Raw genomic sequence first — 17,581 nt, forward strand, 5'->3', positions numbered from 1 at the left:
CCCTACGCGCCACCCCTTCCCAGAATGCATGGCCCAAGCTCTGTGACCTTGGCTTTGGGCTGCGGGAGCCCAGCTAAGGGCTGGAGGGAAGAGAACAAGATCAGGGAATTCGTTCCTGGGTCCCTCCTCTCCCCAACACCAGAGAGGTTTTTGGGCACCTGTTCTGTGCAGTTCTCTCTCCTGTTGGTTTCCTGTGACCCCGCCCCCGTCCTGTCACCCCTCTGCGCCTGCAGTGGCCACAGTCCTGGAGCTTCTGGCCCAGGTTGCTGTACCTCGGGCTGGCTTCCCCAGCACCCCGCCCACAGGCTTTGGATTTAATCCCTTCGTCAATAAGCTTTCCTAGAATTATCCTCCTTCAGGAGGGCCATCTGCCCCCTCCCGGGTCCCTGACTCCAGGGGAGAGGCCATGGCGGGTCAGGGAGTGTTCCCCAGGCCGTGGCAAGGAAGTGGGTTTTTTTCCTAGTGGGTTTCAGTCGGCAAAGAGTTTTAAGCAGAGCATAGCCAAACCTTCCGAGCCTGGCAACCACAGGCCTGGGTCTGTTGACCAAAGGCTTACTGATAACATAAACAGCAAGTGAAGCTCTTTTGTATGTATGATATGCTATAGTCTTACAACAAAAGAAGCTAGAGACAAGAAAACGCTATTAAGAAAATCATAAAGGAGGGGCGCCTGGGTGGCTCAGTGGGTTAAAACCTCTGCCTTCGGCTCAGGTCATGATCCTGGGGTCCTGGGATTGAGACCCGCATTAGGCTCTCTGCTCAGCAGGGAGCCTGCTTCCTCCTTTCTCTCTCTGCCTGCCTCTCTGCCTACTTGTAATCTCTGCCTGTCAAATAATAAATAAAATCTTAAAAAAAAAGAAAGAAAATCATAAAGGAGAGAAAACACATTTATAGTCTTGAATTGTATTTATGGAAAAAAAAATCTGCATACAAGTGGACCCACACAGTTCAAGCAAGGGTCATGCTGTTCATGGACCAGCTGGATTTCCCAAGGAGGACACACTGACTACAGATCCTGGGGTTTAGGGTTTGATCGTATCCTGTTGGTAGAGGGTGGGTCACAGTTCTCTCCACTATACAACCCCTTTACGCTAACCTGTATTAGGATTGCCTAAAAGATGCTGCGGTCCCAAACATAGCTCCAAATCTTGGCGGCTCTCATGCAAAAGTTTGTCTGGTTGCTTTTGTTTTGTGGTTCCACCGCACCAACATGGGGCTACCAGGATTAGCACGGTGAAAGGGGTACACAGGGAGCTCATGTGGTCACCGACAAGTTCATTACCACCAGACCCAGCCTGTGATCTCCAGGCGCCTTAGGCCCGAGTCGCTGCAGGGCACGGCCACCTCCCTCATTTCTGCAGCTGATGCCATCTCTAAATGGGCACCAGCCGCCTAAACTGAACACCTTGGAATGCCAAAGCCACAGAGGGGTCAAAGGCACATCCATGGCACCTGGGTGGCTCAGTTGCTTAAGCGACTTTGAGATCAGGCCATGATCCCAGAGTTCTGGGACTGAGCCCTGCGTGGGGCTCCCTGCTCGGTGGGGAGCCTGCTTCTCCCTCTACCCCTCCCCATTGTCTATCTTACTCAAATAATTTTTTTTTTTTTTTAAAGAGGCACAGTCAAAGCTACTCTCTGCAGAGGAGCCCCAAAGCTATGTTGTTTAGGCCCCCGTGTCTTAAAAAGCCTTCTAAGAAATGATCAAACCCTGAATGGCGCCTGCGATGTAAATGAGCACAGCTGAGCACGCGGAGCCCCACGTGAGGCAAGAGAGAATGGTGGGGACTGTGGCAAACCAAAGGCCACACCTCATCTAAACCGGGCAGCTGTGATTGAGCTCCAGCTACTGGCTGCCATGCGAAAGTTGGCACCAAGGACTGCCAGATCTTGGGGCATTTTTAAAAGAAAGCCAGAAAGTCAGATTTCTACATGAAGTTACCCAAGTTTCAAAATGCTGTTCAGGCTGGATTCAGCCCACAGGCCACGAGCTTGCAAGCCGGCTTTAGTGAGACAAGTTTTTCCATCTCCCCAGCTCTCCACTCTACAGCCTGGCTCTCTGACTATCCACAGGACATGGACCTGTGTCATACAGGGGCAGAGCCAGCAACAATCCCCTCCCCTGCTGACCTCAGACTCACCCTCCCTCAAATAGCCAGGGCCTCTCCCGGTGGGTCAGGCGGATGGGTTCAACTCCCCCTCCCCCAACTCTGGGACTAAGTCCCTCCCCAGGGCCTCCTTTCAGAATGAGAACTGGCAGGCTCGCAGCAGCACCGGGCCTCCAGGCAAGCCTGTGCATGTCCGAAGTCCACTGGCTTTTCTGGTTCTCAAGAGAAAGTCCAGACTCGTCACCATGACCCCAGAAGGCTCTCACTGGCAGATGGTTCCTGACTCTTGCAGCCTGTGACTTTGTCCCTCAAATGAGTCCCTGCTGACCCCAGTGCCATTTCTTCACCCTGCCCCCCAACCCCAACCCCCAACCGTACCCGTTTGGGATAGAGGGAACTTCTTGCTGTCTGTCTTCCCTCTGGACCTTTGCAGGACTGTGCCTGAAACATGCCTCCCACCACAACCTCCACCCAACACTCCTGTGTTTCTGTAGGTAGTAGCTCAGAAGCCACATGTCCCTTCTTCCAGGACGCTTCTTCGACCATGTGTACTAGTTTAGGGGCAGAGGACAGATGTTCCCACAGCCTGCTGGAGTTTCCCCTGAGGGCTTAATTCTCTTCCCTGAGACAGGGACAGTAACTGCTGTGTTTCCAAGTGTCTTCCAGCATCACGCCGGAGGCCGAGCAAATGCTTCAGTATCTGCAGTAGGAAGAAAGGAAGGAAGGAAAGAGGAAAGGAAAGGCGGGAGGGAAGAGGAGAGGGAGCGACTGTCGCTGTTTCATCTCTGTCTCGTTCCTTTTCTGTCCATCTCTCTCCCTGCTCTCTGTCCTCATCTCTGAAGTTCTGAAATCTCCCCTGACAATGCAGCGGATCATCTGTTTCTGAGTGGGCCTCCCCATCTTGGCCCAGCAGGCCGCGTCTTGCCCTCGCCACCCCCACCCCACCAAGGCGTCCCTCCGGGAACGCTGCTCTTCAGCCTCAGGACCGCCCCCAGGTCCCCCAGGTCGTGTCCTGCGCTTTCTGCTCCAGGTGAGGTCGCTGCGCGGTGTCACTTTAGCTGTGCGAAGAGGGTGGTCCGGGAAGCCTTGGGGCGGGGAGGGGCAGCAGGCAGCAGGAGCGGGACAGTATTTGCAGTATTTAAGTGTCTAGGGGGGGTCGCTCCAGATGTTTCCCCGCAGGGGGTCCTGAGGCTGGACCGCAGGGGTGCCGAGGTCGCGCAGGGGACGGGGCACGCCACGGCCCCGGGAGCGGCGGGGCTGGCGGCGGGCGGTGGGGCTCAGAGGCGGGGGGAGGAGAGAGGGGAGGGAGGGCGGGGCGGCGCGGGGCGGGCCTGAGCTCGCCCCCCTCCCTGCGCAGCCCGCGCCCTCCCACCCCAGCAGGCCACATCTGGCGGCTGCCCCCTCCTTGTTTCCGCTGCATCCAGACTTCCTCCGGCGGTGGCTGGAAGCTGCGCATCTGGGGCTAGAAACATACAAAGGGGGCTGCCAGGACCGGCGGGAACGGGCTGCGGCGGCGGCGCGGGCTGGAGACTCGGGGGCCGGACCATGCGCCGCTGAGCCGGGCCAACCCCAGGCCACCGAGTCGAGCGGCCCCTCGGAGCGCAGCGCCGCGCGGCGGAGCAGGCGCCAGCCAGGCGGCGACGCGGCCACACGCACCGAGCCAGCGACCGCCCGGGCGACGCTCGGGGCCCGGGAGCGCAATGACCGAGGCGCGAGGGGCCCGGGGCGCGCTCGCCGGCCCGCTGCGGGTGCTCTGCCTGCTGAGCTGCCTGTGGAGCCGCGCCGCCGCCGCGCCGTCGCCCATCATCAAGTTCCCTGGAGATGTCGCCCCCAAAACGGACAAAGAGCTGGCTGTGGTGAGTCGCAGCGCCCGCCGGCGGGAGCCAAGTTCGGAGAGACTTCGGAGGACAGGGGTCTCCCGAGCGGCTGTCCCCGCGGTGGGCACGCGGCGTGGGGAGGAGCTTCGGGAAATGGCTTGGTGGGGGGGCTTTCTTTGGGCTGGCTGAGGGAGGGATCTCTGGCAAACTGTAGGGGAGCCTTAGTAACTGGAGAAGGCCTTTGATAAACAACTTGGCAACTGCGGAGACCGGCAGGGTGGGCTTCTCGCTGGTGGTGGTAGGCAGGGGACGCTTTGGCAAACAGCTGGAAGGGAGCTCCTCAGTAAATAACGGCGGCATTGTCTGGTATCTGGGGGATCTGGCACGGGAGCCGCTCCGTAAACAACTTTTGGACACATCTGGGAGGTTGGCTAACAGGCCCTTGGCAAGCGTCTTCCTAGGCCTTTGGCCAAAGGCCTGAAAGGGGTCTCTTTTGAAAACGGAGGATCCTTTGAACCCCTGTGAGATTTTGGGAAGAGGGTCCTTTGGCACACAATTTAGGTTAACTTTTGCACACGTGTGGCTGGGAACTCAGGGCAGAGCAGAGCTTGGCCAACGTCAAGGCACCTTTGGCATACATCTGGAGAGAGGCCCTGAAGCGGATCTTTTGGCAAGTTTGGGAGGCAGGAGGGAAGCAGAGAGCGCATCTTTTTCACCTGGCTCAATGGACCAGTTGGCCAGAAGGGTCAAGGGTTGCACCTCGGAAAGTTTCCTCGAACTTCTGCAGCGGGGGTTGGAGAACCAGAGGACTGAACTGGCCACTGGCCGGCCAGGCGCCGGGAGGGGCGGGTGCACAAGGGCCCTGGCGCGTGGGGCGGGGGCGGATGGAGCCCCGAGCTCTGGAGCTCTGGTCGGAGCGCCGCCAGCCCGCCCTCCCTCCTGGCGGGGCTCCTAGCTGTGGCTCAGAGGTTGTTTTGCCGCAAGCTGGGATGCAGGCCTGCTGGCTGGAGGAGCTCCCCACTTCCCTGCCACAGACCGCAGAGATACACAAGGGAGCTGGGGGCATCAGAGGCGCACTTCCTCTCACCCTGTGAGCGCCTCAGGGGCAGGGACCCCTCCAGATGTGATCCCGGCGTCCTGAGCCGAAGGCAGCTGCTTAACCATCTGAGCCACCCAGGCGTCCCCAAGGAACCCCTTCTTGGGATGTGACACCATCACTCCTCTTCCTTGCATACAGGGTTCTGTCCCTGCTGGGCAAATGGGTGGGGAGACCTTACATTTTTAGGGGGCTCCTTATTTCAGGGGCCTGAAGCTGGCCTGCGCAATGAGATGGCTGTTGGTAGAGGGTGAGCTCTGGAGCCTTGAAAAATCTTGGTGGGTCCCCACACCTCCTACAGCATGGGGAAGTTGGTGTATCCTGGAGGCCATGCAGGAGGAGGCTTGAGGAGCCTTTTCTGGACTTACATTGCCTGGCTTCACGTCGGGGAATCACGAACAACTGGCCTCCTTGGGGAATGCACTTCACTTCTCCTCAGCTGCTTCTGCAAACAGCATGATGGTGGGGTCTCGGGGTTAAGGGGAAGGTCATCCGGGACACCTTGAAGGGTACCTGGGTCATGGTAGACACTCAGCAAGAGATATATTTGTCATCATTCTCATTGTCGCTATTATTATGGTCTCTATTCCCTTTTCCTAACTCCTCCCCCCCCCCCAAAAAAAAGGTTAGGACCCCTGTAATAAAGTCTCTGGGTTCTTTTCATTATTCCGACATGGCACACATCACACATCCCATTTTCCATTGACTGTGGTCCATCTGCCTCCCCACACGGGGGTCTGAACCCTGGAGACTAGAGACTTCTGCCGCGTTCACCAGTCTCTCCCCAGTACTGGCACAGGGCTTGACACACGGTAGGAGCCAAAAAGCATTTGTTGAACAGATAAATGAGCTCGTTCATCCCTGAAACTCCCTAGAGGCCTGTTTGCTTTAGACCTCAGTGAGCACAGAGGACGGGAAATTTTCTTTTTAGAAAGGACCTCTCCGGGATTTGAACCCAGGTCTGTCTGCTCCTGGAGTCCAGACACTTAAGTCTTGAATCTCTTTATAAGGAAAGTGAGGGAACCAGTCCCGCCGTCATCAGCAGTGGGGTGAATTAAAAGAGTGGGCAGAGGTAAAGAAGAGAGGCAGAGAGTTAGGAGTTCCCAGCATGGGCTCCAGAACTGGATGGCTTGGGTCCTAATCCCCTTCTGCCATAGGTGAGCTGTGGGTTCTTAGGCAAGTTTCTTAACCTCTCTGTGCTTTAATGTCTTTCTCTGTATGAGGGAGGTAGTACGAGTAACGCATTATGGAGTTGCTAGATGGGGCATACAGTAAGCACCCACTCCGTGCCCTGTGTTACAGCTTTTCTGTCACTCAACTGGTGGGCGACAGAGCGGGTTTGGGATCCCGGGAGGCTACCCAGGACCGCTGGGTCCCAGACCACTTGGGTCTGGGGGCGTCCTCACCCACCTGCTGGCCTCGTGTGTTCATTTCTTCCAGCAATATCTGAACACCTTCTATGGCTGCCCCAAGGAGAGTTGCAACCTATTTGTGCTGAAGGACACACTGAAGAAGATGCAGAAGTTCTTCGGGTTGCCGCAGACGGGGGAGCTCGACCAGAACACCATCGAGACCATGCGGAAGCCACGCTGTGGCAACCCCGACGTGGCCAACTACAACTTCTTCCCCCGCAAGCCCAAGTGGGACAAGAACCAGATCACATACAGGTGCCAAGGCTGGGCAGCTGGAAACAGGGCACTGGGGCTGCGGGACACTGGGTCTCTTTGTGCCTTGACTTCTCCCTTCTTGGGGTCCTGGGGAGTAGTTGGTGAGGGCCTGGCCCCTTAAGTTCTGTCAATAAAGTTCTTAGGAAGTGGTGTCAGACCAGAGCTTGAATCTCACGCTCTTGCTGGCTTTGGGGCAGCGGGCTCCTTAGGTTGCGGTGCATTGAGCCTTGACTTTCCAGTCAACAGAATGGGGCTAAAGCCTAACCTTTTTTGTAGGTTCTCTGGGAACTGAGCTTGGTCCCATGTATAGTGGGATATCAAGACAGACATCAGCATCAGCGTCCAGCATACAGTGAGAGCATAAGGAATGCTAGTCTCTCTTGTTCTTAGACAGGCTCGCTAGGGCAGGGTGGAGGGAGATGACTGGCTGCCGACTGAATTTTATATTCTGTCATTGAGTTGTTACCACGGGTCGTTGGTTGGGCTGAGAGCTCTGTTCTGTATGGCTCATGCTGGATTCCAGGGGTGAGCTGTCTGTCCTGTAGCCTCCCTGCCCATCAGCCAGAGGTAAGAAAGGAGACTCTTGAGCTGGGGGCATGGGGTTGCGGGCTGGTCTAGGGCTCCACAAAAGCTCAAGGCATTCTGGGCGGGCTGCTCTCCCAGTGAGTTCTGTTCCACACGCCCACATACACCTGCCCACGTGTACACACACACTCATGCACTCAGACTTGCACACAGCAACTTGTGCACTCCTCACATACTCAGGAACATAGGAGCGGCACGTGGGCATGCACATTCACACCCGTTCCTGCATGGTCACACAGCAGCACACACGTTTGGTCACGTACGTGCATGCTTATGTGCATGTGCACACTCCCATTCCCCTGTACACACAGACACACTCGCATGAATTTCTACGCCCTGCAGGATCATTGGCTACACACCGGACCTGGACCCCGAGACGGTGGATGACGCCTTTGCCCGTGCCTTCCAAGTCTGGAGCGATGTAACTCCGCTACGGTTTTCTCGTATCCACGATGGGGAGGCGGACATTATGATCAACTTCGGCCGCTGGGGTAGGCAGAAGAGGGGTGCAGAGACAGAGGGGCAGTCTGGCCATCTGGGGGGCCTGGGATACTGAGCAGAGCTTAGACAGGAGGGTAGAAGGCGTAGACACTGGGCAGCCACACTGATATGGGGTCAGGTGACGTGACAGTGGGTACAGAGGGTGTAATCCTGAAGGCAGGCAGTCTGTCTGCCCCGCCCAGCATGGTGGCCACTAGGGGCACAGGGCCATTCACATTTAAATTAGTTAGAATTAAACTGAACTGGAAATTCCACTTCTCCATCACACTAGCCACATTTTGGTTTCTCAGTGGCCACATGAGATCAGTGGCTCTTGAACTGAACGGCACAAAGAATACCCCATCATCACAGGAAGTTCTCTTGGCGAATGCTGGAGGACATTGAGGCATTCTAGATGCGAGAGTGAGTCAGGAAGAGTGGAGCAGTGTAGACTCGGGAGGAAGTGGGGCTAGATGCAAGAACCAAGGATGCCATGTGGGTTGGTCCTGTGAACGCTGGCGGCAGTGTGGACCTGAAGGTGGGTGGTGTGGACATTGTGAGTGGTGGTAGCGTGATGTGGGTAAATGACACGGGCACAGGCGACAGTGTTGACACGCGGGTGGGCGGCGTGCTCCTGGGTGGCAAAGCAGAGCTGAAAGTTTACATTGTGGATTTTGGCGATGGGATGACTTGAGGGTAAGTGACAGGGCTGGATGGGCAGTGTGGGTGTGGGGTAGGTGATACAGACAACGGTACAGATGAGGGACAGTGGAGAGTGGCGAGGACATGGGTGGGCGTATTAGTCTGTGGGTAGGTATGATGTCGCCGGCCGTCGTGTGGTCAGTGAAGGTCAGCGGTAGGGATAACGGGGAGCCATATAGACTTGAGGGGACAGCACAGACCATGGGATGGTAACAGTCAAGTCAGGAACAGAGATGCTCTGTTCTCGGGATTGAATAACCACACCTGACAGGGCAGCTAAGGGCCCACGGACGGAAGTGTGGCCAGGTTTCAGGGCCCAGCTGGGGCAGTTGGAAGCCGACACCCTGTGTGTTGCAGAACATGGAGACGGATACCCTTTCGATGGCAAGGACGGGCTCCTGGCTCATGCCTTTGCCCCTGGTCCCGGCGTTGGGGGAGACTCCCACTTTGATGACGATGAGCTGTGGACCCTGGGAGAAGGGCAAGGTAAGAGAGTGAATATCCGGGTCACGCCCGGGTCTCCTCTCTGGTCCCCCGCATGCCTCGCTGTCCCTTGGCCGCAAGGACTGTGGCTTCCCTGGCCACCTTGGAGCCCTCTATCTGCTCTGATGGGACCAGAGAGCCAGCCGTGGGAGGGAGGTCCCATAACCCGGCTGAGTCAGAATCCCAGTCTCCAAAGAAGCGCCCGGAGGGGCTGACCACCCACCCTGTGTCGCCCTCAGTGGTCCGAGTGAAGTATGGGAACGCCGACGGCGAGTACTGCAAGTTCCCCTTCCTGTTCAACGGCCGGGAGTACACCAGCTGCACAGACACGGGCCGCTCCGACGGCTTCCTCTGGTGCTCCACCACCTACAATTTCGAAAAGGACGGCAAGTACGGCTTCTGCCCCCACGAAGGTGAGCGACCACTTGGCCCCAGGCTTTCCTCCTCAGCCTCCACCTCCCTGGGTCGCCCCCGACTCCCGTGCCCACTCCTCCATAGGCTTGATGCTGCCCATCAGCCAGCTCCCCCCCACCACACGAGCCACAGCTGCGTCCTTCTTGTCCCCGCATTTACGTGATGCTGTCATTAAACCAGTTGGTTCGTTGGTTTGTTTTGCTGTTAGCAGTAATAGTTGTGAAATCACAGATTTGATGTGCTAATTATGTTTTTTCTAGTATGTGTGAGAATGAACTTGGAACTATTCAAATGCCCGGTGGTTCTCTGTAGAATCACTTTCTACCCCCAGACCAGGATTGGGGGGTGGGGTGGGTGGGGGGGTGTGTGCCTCAAGGACATGAGGAGAGGCTGGGGGATGGATTGAAAGCCCAGCAGTGGGAGTGAGAGGCAAGACTCAGACACGAGGCTGGTACCCAACCCGGCTTGGGGACTCTGGCCCTGGGAATGTCAGTGATTGTTCCTGGTCCTGATGCTGACTCTTCTAGTGTGTGTGTGGGAGCGGTTTCATATTTGTCTGAGTCTTTGTCTTTGCTTGTGTCTGCATCTCTGTGTCTTGGCAAAGGAAGTAGGCCTGACTCAGTATTCTCGTACGTGTTTTTGCCAATGCTCGGGACACGACATTTTCAGATATTTTGAAACCATACAGAGGGAGAAGTTTTTTTAAAGGGGTAAGGTACTGACCTACACACTCAATCCTTTTTTAATATATTCTTCACAGTGAGACACACTCCGTAACCAGAAATCATAAAAAGACAGCATGTACATCTTCATACATGGTCACGTTATTAGATTGGATGATTCTAGAGGTCAAAAGCCCTGAAAACTGGGGGGGGGGGGGACACGGGAAAAAAACCCAAAAATTAATTTTGTGGATATGTGTTTCTTCTCCATCCTGTAAAGACTCTTTGATCTATCTATGCCTCTGTCTTTTCAGCTGTAATTTGACGAGTTTGTGACTCTCTCTGACCCCATTGCAACTGAACGCTGAGCACCAGCCGTCTTAACAGAAGGGAGGGAACAAAGAGCTAGTTAATCGTGTTCCTGTTTACACTTTTAATACCACATCTCGCACAATACTTTGTATTAAGTAAGAGGTCAAGCCATTGACCATTCATGAGTCAGAAACTTTTAAACAAAAGTAGTTTATGTATGTGGCTTTTCCCTGGAGGGATTCAAGCAGCCTTAACCCTGCCATGTGTCAGTCCCTGTGATTAGAACAGAATGCCTTGATCGTGCAAGTGGAAACAGCTGTAATTCATAAGTCTGGTTTTTCCCTGCACTGGCCATTAGCCATTTACTTGGTCTTTAGCCAGATGCAAATACGTAGAACACGCACGGGTTTGGGTCTTGGGATAGATGTTCTGGTTACTCAGGCCCTCCTGACTGCTGAGTCAGTGGCTGTTTGTCTTTCTCCTTGTTGGGGGCTGGATCTGAAAGGAGATGGGGGGTTTCCTGGGGGGTAGACCTGCAGCTGTCGGGAGGCCAAGGGCAGAGGCTGGCCTCTGTGGAGGTTAACACTTTGCCTTTCCTTCTCTGAGGCCACCAAAGCATCTGGCTTCAGTTTGGGCTCTCCCCGGCGTCTCATTGTTTCTGGCCTTGTGGGGGAAGGTCTCCTGGTTGTGGTGAGGGGAGTAGTGAGGATATGGAGCCCTGATCCTGTGATCCCTGGCCCCCATTTTGGTCATAGTGGAGTTAACGGGGGCCGATGAGGTCACTTCTGGCGCCTTTGCGCACAGACTGTCCTTGTTACGCACTTGTGGTTTTGCTCATTGGCAATTCCGGAGACACATCATTTTGTAGCTTTGGGGTGGATGAAGGCACGGGGGAGTGGGGGGAAAACCCACGCAGACGAGCCCAGGCTCTGAACGCAACTCTCCCCCCAATTCTCCAGTCCTAGCCTCTGTCCTGGGGAGATCAGAGACGGAGCTCAGAGGGCGTGTTAAAAGGTTTCTGAAGATACCACCTCCCTTCCGTTCCCTCTGTCCTCCTCTGCTCCTCCTCCTCTCTGTCCTGCAGGACCACAGCAGGCCATCCAGGAAAGCCCCTGGGTTTGAAAGGGAGGTGAAGCTTCGTGTGCACGCACTCACATGCGCACATGTGTGCATGCGAGTGTGTGGTAAAGACTGTGATCAAGTGAGAGAGGAGGACCAGGAGCCTTCTCAGAACTGTTTTCCTATCTCTCCAATGGAAAGACTCTTATGGTCCTGCCAACCGCAATCTGCATGGCCTGGACACGGCCAGTTATCTTGGACCGTGACCTTGAGGTGTGGGCCGGGCTCTGCAGACCCTGTGCTGTGTGCCAGGTTTTAACCTTTTCATTGTTGGGAGGAGGGGGTTTGGGTGCATTGAGGCAGGCGTCCCTAAGGTCTCTGGGAAGGGATGGAGCCAGCCAGGGAGGCAGGGATGCTCTCCAGGAGCCCGGAGAAGCACCAAGTCCCCCACCACTGGAGATGGTTTTGAATATTCTCACGATACTGTAATCTCGCTGGTGTGACCTGGCCGCCAGCGCCATCCCCATGCAGGCGCCCAGCTGATCCCCAGCCAGGCAGACGGGTGGCCTCTCACATTCGCACCCTTCCCCTCTCTCTTCCTGCCTCCCCAGCCCTGTTCACCATGGGTGGCAACGCTGACGGACAGCCCTGCAAGTTCCCGTTCCGCTTCCAGGGTACATCTTACAACAGCTGCACCACCGAGGGCCGCACGGACGGCTACCGCTGGTGCGGCACCACCGAGGACTACGACCGTGACAAGAAGTATGGCTTCTGCCCCGAGACCGGTGGGTGTCGTTGCCTCTTCCTGCCCCTCGGGGCCGGCAGCCTGCCCTGCGAGAGAAAACCTACCAGAGCCTCTTCCCCGCCCCGACCACCTTTCCCCAGGACTGGGGTGCCAGCCAGAGTGCTTAGCGGTTGGGACAGCATGGGCACCCACATCGGGACAGACAATGCATGGGCACCAGTAGCCCGTTGAGCTGAGTTGGGGATGCCTAACGTCCGTCCAGCTCAGAACCTTGTCTGAATGGTCCACATTCCCTCAGCTTCCCGGGTAATCCTCTCTCTCTCTCTCTCTCTCTCATTCTTTCTCCAGCTCATCTTCAAGTTTTTCTTTCCTGCCTTTCTTTGCTCTCATCCGCATCTCTAGCCTTCAGTTTCTGTTTTGCAGCAAGGACTCCCTGCTTCCTTTCTTCCTCCCTCTTTTCCTTGCTTCTTTCTGCTTCTTCCAGCAGATCTTTACCGAGCACCTGCTTTCTGCAGGAGACCCAGGTAGGTCCTCCCCAGGACCCTGCATGAGGGCGCTCACGGTCGAAGGAAGTATGTGGGCACCGTTAGCTCTGCCCGGCCCCTTCTGCCTCGGGTCCCTCTGGCCCCATCCATGGGAGGCTGAATAAAGCTCTGGAATCTGGCTGTGTGGGTTGAGTCTTAGCCCTCACACTTCTGGCAATAACTGCTCAGGCAAGTTTCTCTACTTCTCCGAGCTCCATTTTCCCATCCATGAAATGGGGGTCATGAATGGTCCCTACTGCCCAGGGTTGTCGAGACATGTATAAAGTGCTTGCTTCAGGGCCCAGGGCTGAGCGAGTACCCCAGTCTCGTGACTCTTTGAAGTCCGCATTGCGTCATTTTCTGGTGGTGGCCACAGATGCCTTACTGCCCCCTGACCCATGTCCCTCCCTCCACAGCCATGTCCACCATTGGCGGGAACTCAGAAGGCGCCCCCTGTGTCTTCCCCTTCACCTTCTTGGGCAACAAGCACGAGAGCTGTACCAGCGCGGGCCGCAGCGATGGCAAACTGTGGTGTGCGACCACGGCCAACTATGACGATGACCGCAAATGGGGCTTCTGCCCCGACCAAGGTACAAGGCTCTGGCCACTGGGCAGAAACACCAGACACCGCCCCGCCCCTGCACCAGAAACCTTCCAGGGCACCCCCACCACTTATGGCATAGACTTGTGCTCTTCGAGACACGGTGGTGGCGGAGGTCCTGCCCAACCACGGAGATGCTGTCTTTCCCCTCCGGTCTTGACCACCCTTCCAGTGGGGTTCTTACTACCCCACACATTCAGCACTGGGCACAGGGTACCCTATACCAGAGAATGATTCCCCTATGGGGCATCCCCACTTTCAAGGGGCTGGGTGGGCAGGAGAAGGGAAGAAAATGGAAGTAACCTCATTCTCCAATGCCACTGTCCACACAACACAAGAGAGCCCTCCGACCCTTCCTTGCTCCCAAGACACCATCCTTGGCCAAGTTGTGAATGGGGGTTCTCTGACAGTGCTGAGTGCTAAGGATAGAGCCACCTGAGACAGCTCTCAGCCCTCCAGGGCACACAGGCTGAGGCAGGAGAGTGACCAGGAGGTAGGCCATGACCTTACCATGTGGTCAGCTCGGTGAGGAGGCTGCCTGGGGGTCCGATCTGATGGTCCCGATGGCCAGGTGAGAGGGTTGGTCCGTGGCTGGTCAGAATTCGATCAGCCTCCTTTTCTGTGACTTTTCTTCTGTTTTTACTCACAGTGAGGTGGAGTTTGGATCATGCTAACTGAGAGAGGCTGGACAAAGTAGTTTTTTTTAACCCCTGTCAAACAGCATGCTGGGGCCTAGCATTACCCGCTCTGCCCTGGTTTCTCCTTAGAGGCGGGAGTCTCCCTCTGCTGGTAAATGGCGTGAGACTCTGGAGCTGGTGTGACACCTTGGGGTGTACGTTAGGTTCCCAGGGCTGCCATAGCCCAGTGCCACAACCTGGGTGTCTTAAAACGATAGGAATTATTCTCGTGCATTTTAGAGGCTACATGTCCAACGTCGAGACACTGGTAGGGCTAAGTTCTCCCGGAGGGCTGCCTCTCTTGTCATATGGCCTTCTATGTATCTTCTCTTTGTAAAACGGCATGGTCATTTTGGATTAAGGACTCACCGTACCCCAGAATAACCTCATTTTCACTGAATTTATCTGCAAAGAAGCTCTTTCCAAATAAGTTCCCATTCCTAGGTGCTCAGGGTTAGGCACCCCACAATTTGGGCTGCCTTCTCTCTTTTGGGGGAGACTCAATTCATCCCACAGCAGGGTATGAAATGGGGTTTGCTCTCTGTGGCTGAGCCTGGGCAGCCACTCCAAGGGAGAATGGTTTTTACTGCTTCCTGGGGGAGATATGGCAGACCCACTCTCTTACCTCTTTGGAGACCCGGCATGCAAGGTTTGCCCCTCCTCTTTGTAGAGAAACACATAGAGCCAGAGAACGGGGTTTTTAACAAACGGGACTTGAAGTCGAGGATTTGCAGCTGCTTCTTGCTCTCCTTCATAGCTCCCAGGAATCCCACCCTGGAAGGGGACAAAGGGACTTTGGCTGACCTTACTTGAAGGCAATGGGCATAGTCTCTTGGTCTCGGAACTCTTAGGAGAAAGCAGAATGGATATGAGCCAACCGCAGAGCTCTCAGCCCCGCTAAGGTCCCCATTGCTGGGGCTAAGACCTCGCTGCTCTCTCAGCTCTCTCCCTGTCTCTCTGCTCCCCCCCGCCCTGCGGCCCTCAGGGTACAGCTTGTTCCTGGTGGCAGCCCATGAGTTTGGCCACGCAATGGGGCTGGAGCACTCGGAGGACCCTGGAGCCTTGATGGCGCCCATTTACACCTTCACCAAGAACTTCCGCCTGTCCCAGGACGACATCAAGGGCATTCAAGAGCTCTACGGTAACCATCAGCATGGGGGCCTCTGGATGGGGGTCTGGGGCGGTCATGCAGCCTGGGATAGAGGCCCAGGGATCTCCAGGACTGCAGGAGACAAAGGCAGGTGGCAGGAGCATTGGTCTGGCCTAGGAGTAGCAGAGCTACTCCCCCCACCGGGTCCCCAAGGGTTAGCCCCTTTCCTTTGGATGGTCCTTTTCCTTTCCAAATAACAACAGCGTTCACGCCCCTCTTGGCTTCCCAGAGCCACTACGTGAGGTTGGCAAGGGAGAAACTGGTTCCCCATTTTCTAGGTGAGTAAACTGAGGCCCAAGGAAAGTGACCCTTCTGGGTCAGGGTCACCAGATTTAGAATCCAGGACAACGAGCTAAACACAGGGCAGAATTGTCCAATGTATAGAAAGACCCTGATGATACCGGGAATCAAAGTGCCTGGTTTTCATGCCGATTTTCTTCTCTTTTAAGATTTTATTTATTTATGTGAGAGAAAGAGACAGAGATAGCAAGAGAGAGCATGAGCCAGGAGAAAAGGGGGAAGCAGGCTCTCCACTGAGCAGGAAGTCTAACTCGGAGTTTGATCCCAGGATCCTGGGATCATGACCTGAGCTGAAGGCAGACACTTAACCGACTGAGCCACCCAGGCGCTTCTGATTGTTTTTTGTTTTAATGTGTAGTAGGCACAGTTCCACCAGAGCTTGAAACCAGTGCTAAATTTACTAACACTTACAGTGAGGTTAGAGTGGGCCCATTTAAAAAAAAAGAAGGTAGCTATAAAATGGTCCTGGACCAAGTCACAGCAGCAGGAGCGGTGCTGGATAACAGGGCTGGGGGCACATGGATTTGGGAATGAACACCAGATCCAGGGATAGACGCCGGGTTCGCATACGTCCACCACTCACCAGCAGCAAGAGAGGGAGCAAGTCTTTACCTCCCTGGACTTGTTTTCCTTATCTCTAAACCGTGGCCCGTTGCCATGAGGGGCAAAGGGATGAATCCTGGAGAAAGTTCCACACATCCAATGCTGGACACAGAGGTGGCCACGGATGTCCCTGACTGTCTTGTGGGCTTGAGAACCTGAGCGTGGGGTTTGAATGGTTGGGCGAGTTACTCAACCTCTGTGGGCCTCAGTTTCCCCATCTATAAAGCAGAAGTAATAACGGTAGTAATAACGGTGGTGGCGACTGGTCAGGGTGACATCCACAAACTGCCTCTGTCAAGACTCAGGTTTCTCTTTACTGTCCTCCCCGTGCCACGTCCAGGCGTCCTCTCTGTGTCTTCCTCACGCTTACTCCAAGGCCAGAATACTATTTTTTCTGACCTTTCGCAGGCAGGGGTGGGTGGTCTTGGGAGCTCAGCCTGGTGGGGATAGTTGCTAGACCTGGGAGGGTCTGAAGTCACGTCCTCCTTCTCCAGGGGCCTCCCCTGACATCGACACGGGCACCGGCCCCACTCCAACTCTGGGACCCGTCACTCCTGAGATCTGCAAGCAGGACATTGTCTTCGATGGCATCTCTCAGATCCGTGGGGAGATCTTCTTCTTTAAGGACCGGTGAGTGTGGGAGCATGCTCCTTGTCCTCGCCCTCTGCCCATTCCCTGAACAGATTCTTGCCTCCCCAACCCTCGGTCAGGGAGCCTATTGGGGTCTTCATAGAATGCCCTGTAGAGACACTTTGTCCCATGTTATCAGACAGCCCCCAGATGTCAGTGGCTTACGGCAACAGACACCTCTTTCGCTCTCTCCTAGTCTCTGGGTCTGCTCTGTTTGCTTTGGTTGTCTGGGTTTCAGTCTGCGGTTTGGGTTGAGGGATGTTCAGCACGTCCCTCATTCTCCTGGGGTTAGCAGCTGCTCGTGGCAGATGACGAGCACAAGAGGCCGAATCAAACCACGTGAGCACATTTAAAGCCTCCACTCACATCACGTCTGAGAATTTTCCATTGACTGAAGCAGATCACACGGCCAGCCCCAACCCCTGCTGTCGAGGGTGGTGCTGTGAGGTCACATGGCAAAAGCACATGGATGTAGAATTTTGAAATAGGGGTGGAGGGAAGAATGGGGAACAACAATCCAGGCTCCCAAAGGCTTTCTCCTGGAATGGCCTTGACCCCAGACAGCCAGATCGTTCCTTGGAGGGGGAGCAAGTAACCACAGGGGAGATGTGGTCTCCTTTGTGCTAGAGATAAAGGCCCTAGCTCAATCAGCCAAAAGCTGAGACTCACCCAGCCGCCCTAGTCCTCCCAGAGAATGGCAGACATAATGTAGGTCTGCATTAAGGCGTCTGTCCATCATCCATCTGTACATACGTACATGCATACATACACCATCGTTCATCTATTTGCCCATCCTCTATCCATCCATCATCTTTTTATCTATTACCCATTGGTCTGTCATCATCCATCCATCATCCATCCACCCATCCATCCACACACCCAGCCAGCCAGCCAGCCATCCACTCATCCATCCACTCATCCATCCATCCATCCACCCATCCATCCACTCATCCATCCATCCATCCATCC

The 17,581-nt window shown here is 55.4% G+C and overlaps 1 protein-coding gene across 1 annotated transcript in view; it reads left to right on the forward strand.

Annotated features, from left to right (window-relative positions):
- The first annotated feature begins 3,507 nt into the window (after nt 1–3,507).
- MMP2 (matrix metallopeptidase 2) overlaps nt 3,508–17,581 on the forward strand; it is a 24,997-nt gene continuing 10,923 nt past the window's right edge. Inside the window, exons 1-9 of the mRNA XM_059381435.1 lie at nt 3,508–3,961; nt 6,459–6,685; nt 7,613–7,761; nt 8,810–8,938; nt 9,175–9,348; nt 11,994–12,167; nt 13,068–13,241; nt 14,915–15,070; nt 16,477–16,612. Of these exons, the coding sequence (XP_059237418.1) occupies nt 3,806–3,961; nt 6,459–6,685; nt 7,613–7,761; nt 8,810–8,938; nt 9,175–9,348; nt 11,994–12,167; nt 13,068–13,241; nt 14,915–15,070; nt 16,477–16,612 (1,475 nt within the window). The 5' untranslated portion in view covers nt 3,508–3,805. The remainder of the gene's footprint in view (nt 3,962–6,458; nt 6,686–7,612; nt 7,762–8,809; nt 8,939–9,174; nt 9,349–11,993; nt 12,168–13,067; nt 13,242–14,914; nt 15,071–16,476; nt 16,613–17,581) is intronic.

Source organism: Mustela nigripes, chromosome 17, assembly GCF_022355385.1.
Source record: "Mustela nigripes isolate SB6536 chromosome 17, MUSNIG.SB6536, whole genome shotgun sequence".
In the NCBI taxonomy this organism is placed as follows: domain Eukaryota; kingdom Metazoa; phylum Chordata; class Mammalia; order Carnivora; family Mustelidae; genus Mustela; species Mustela nigripes.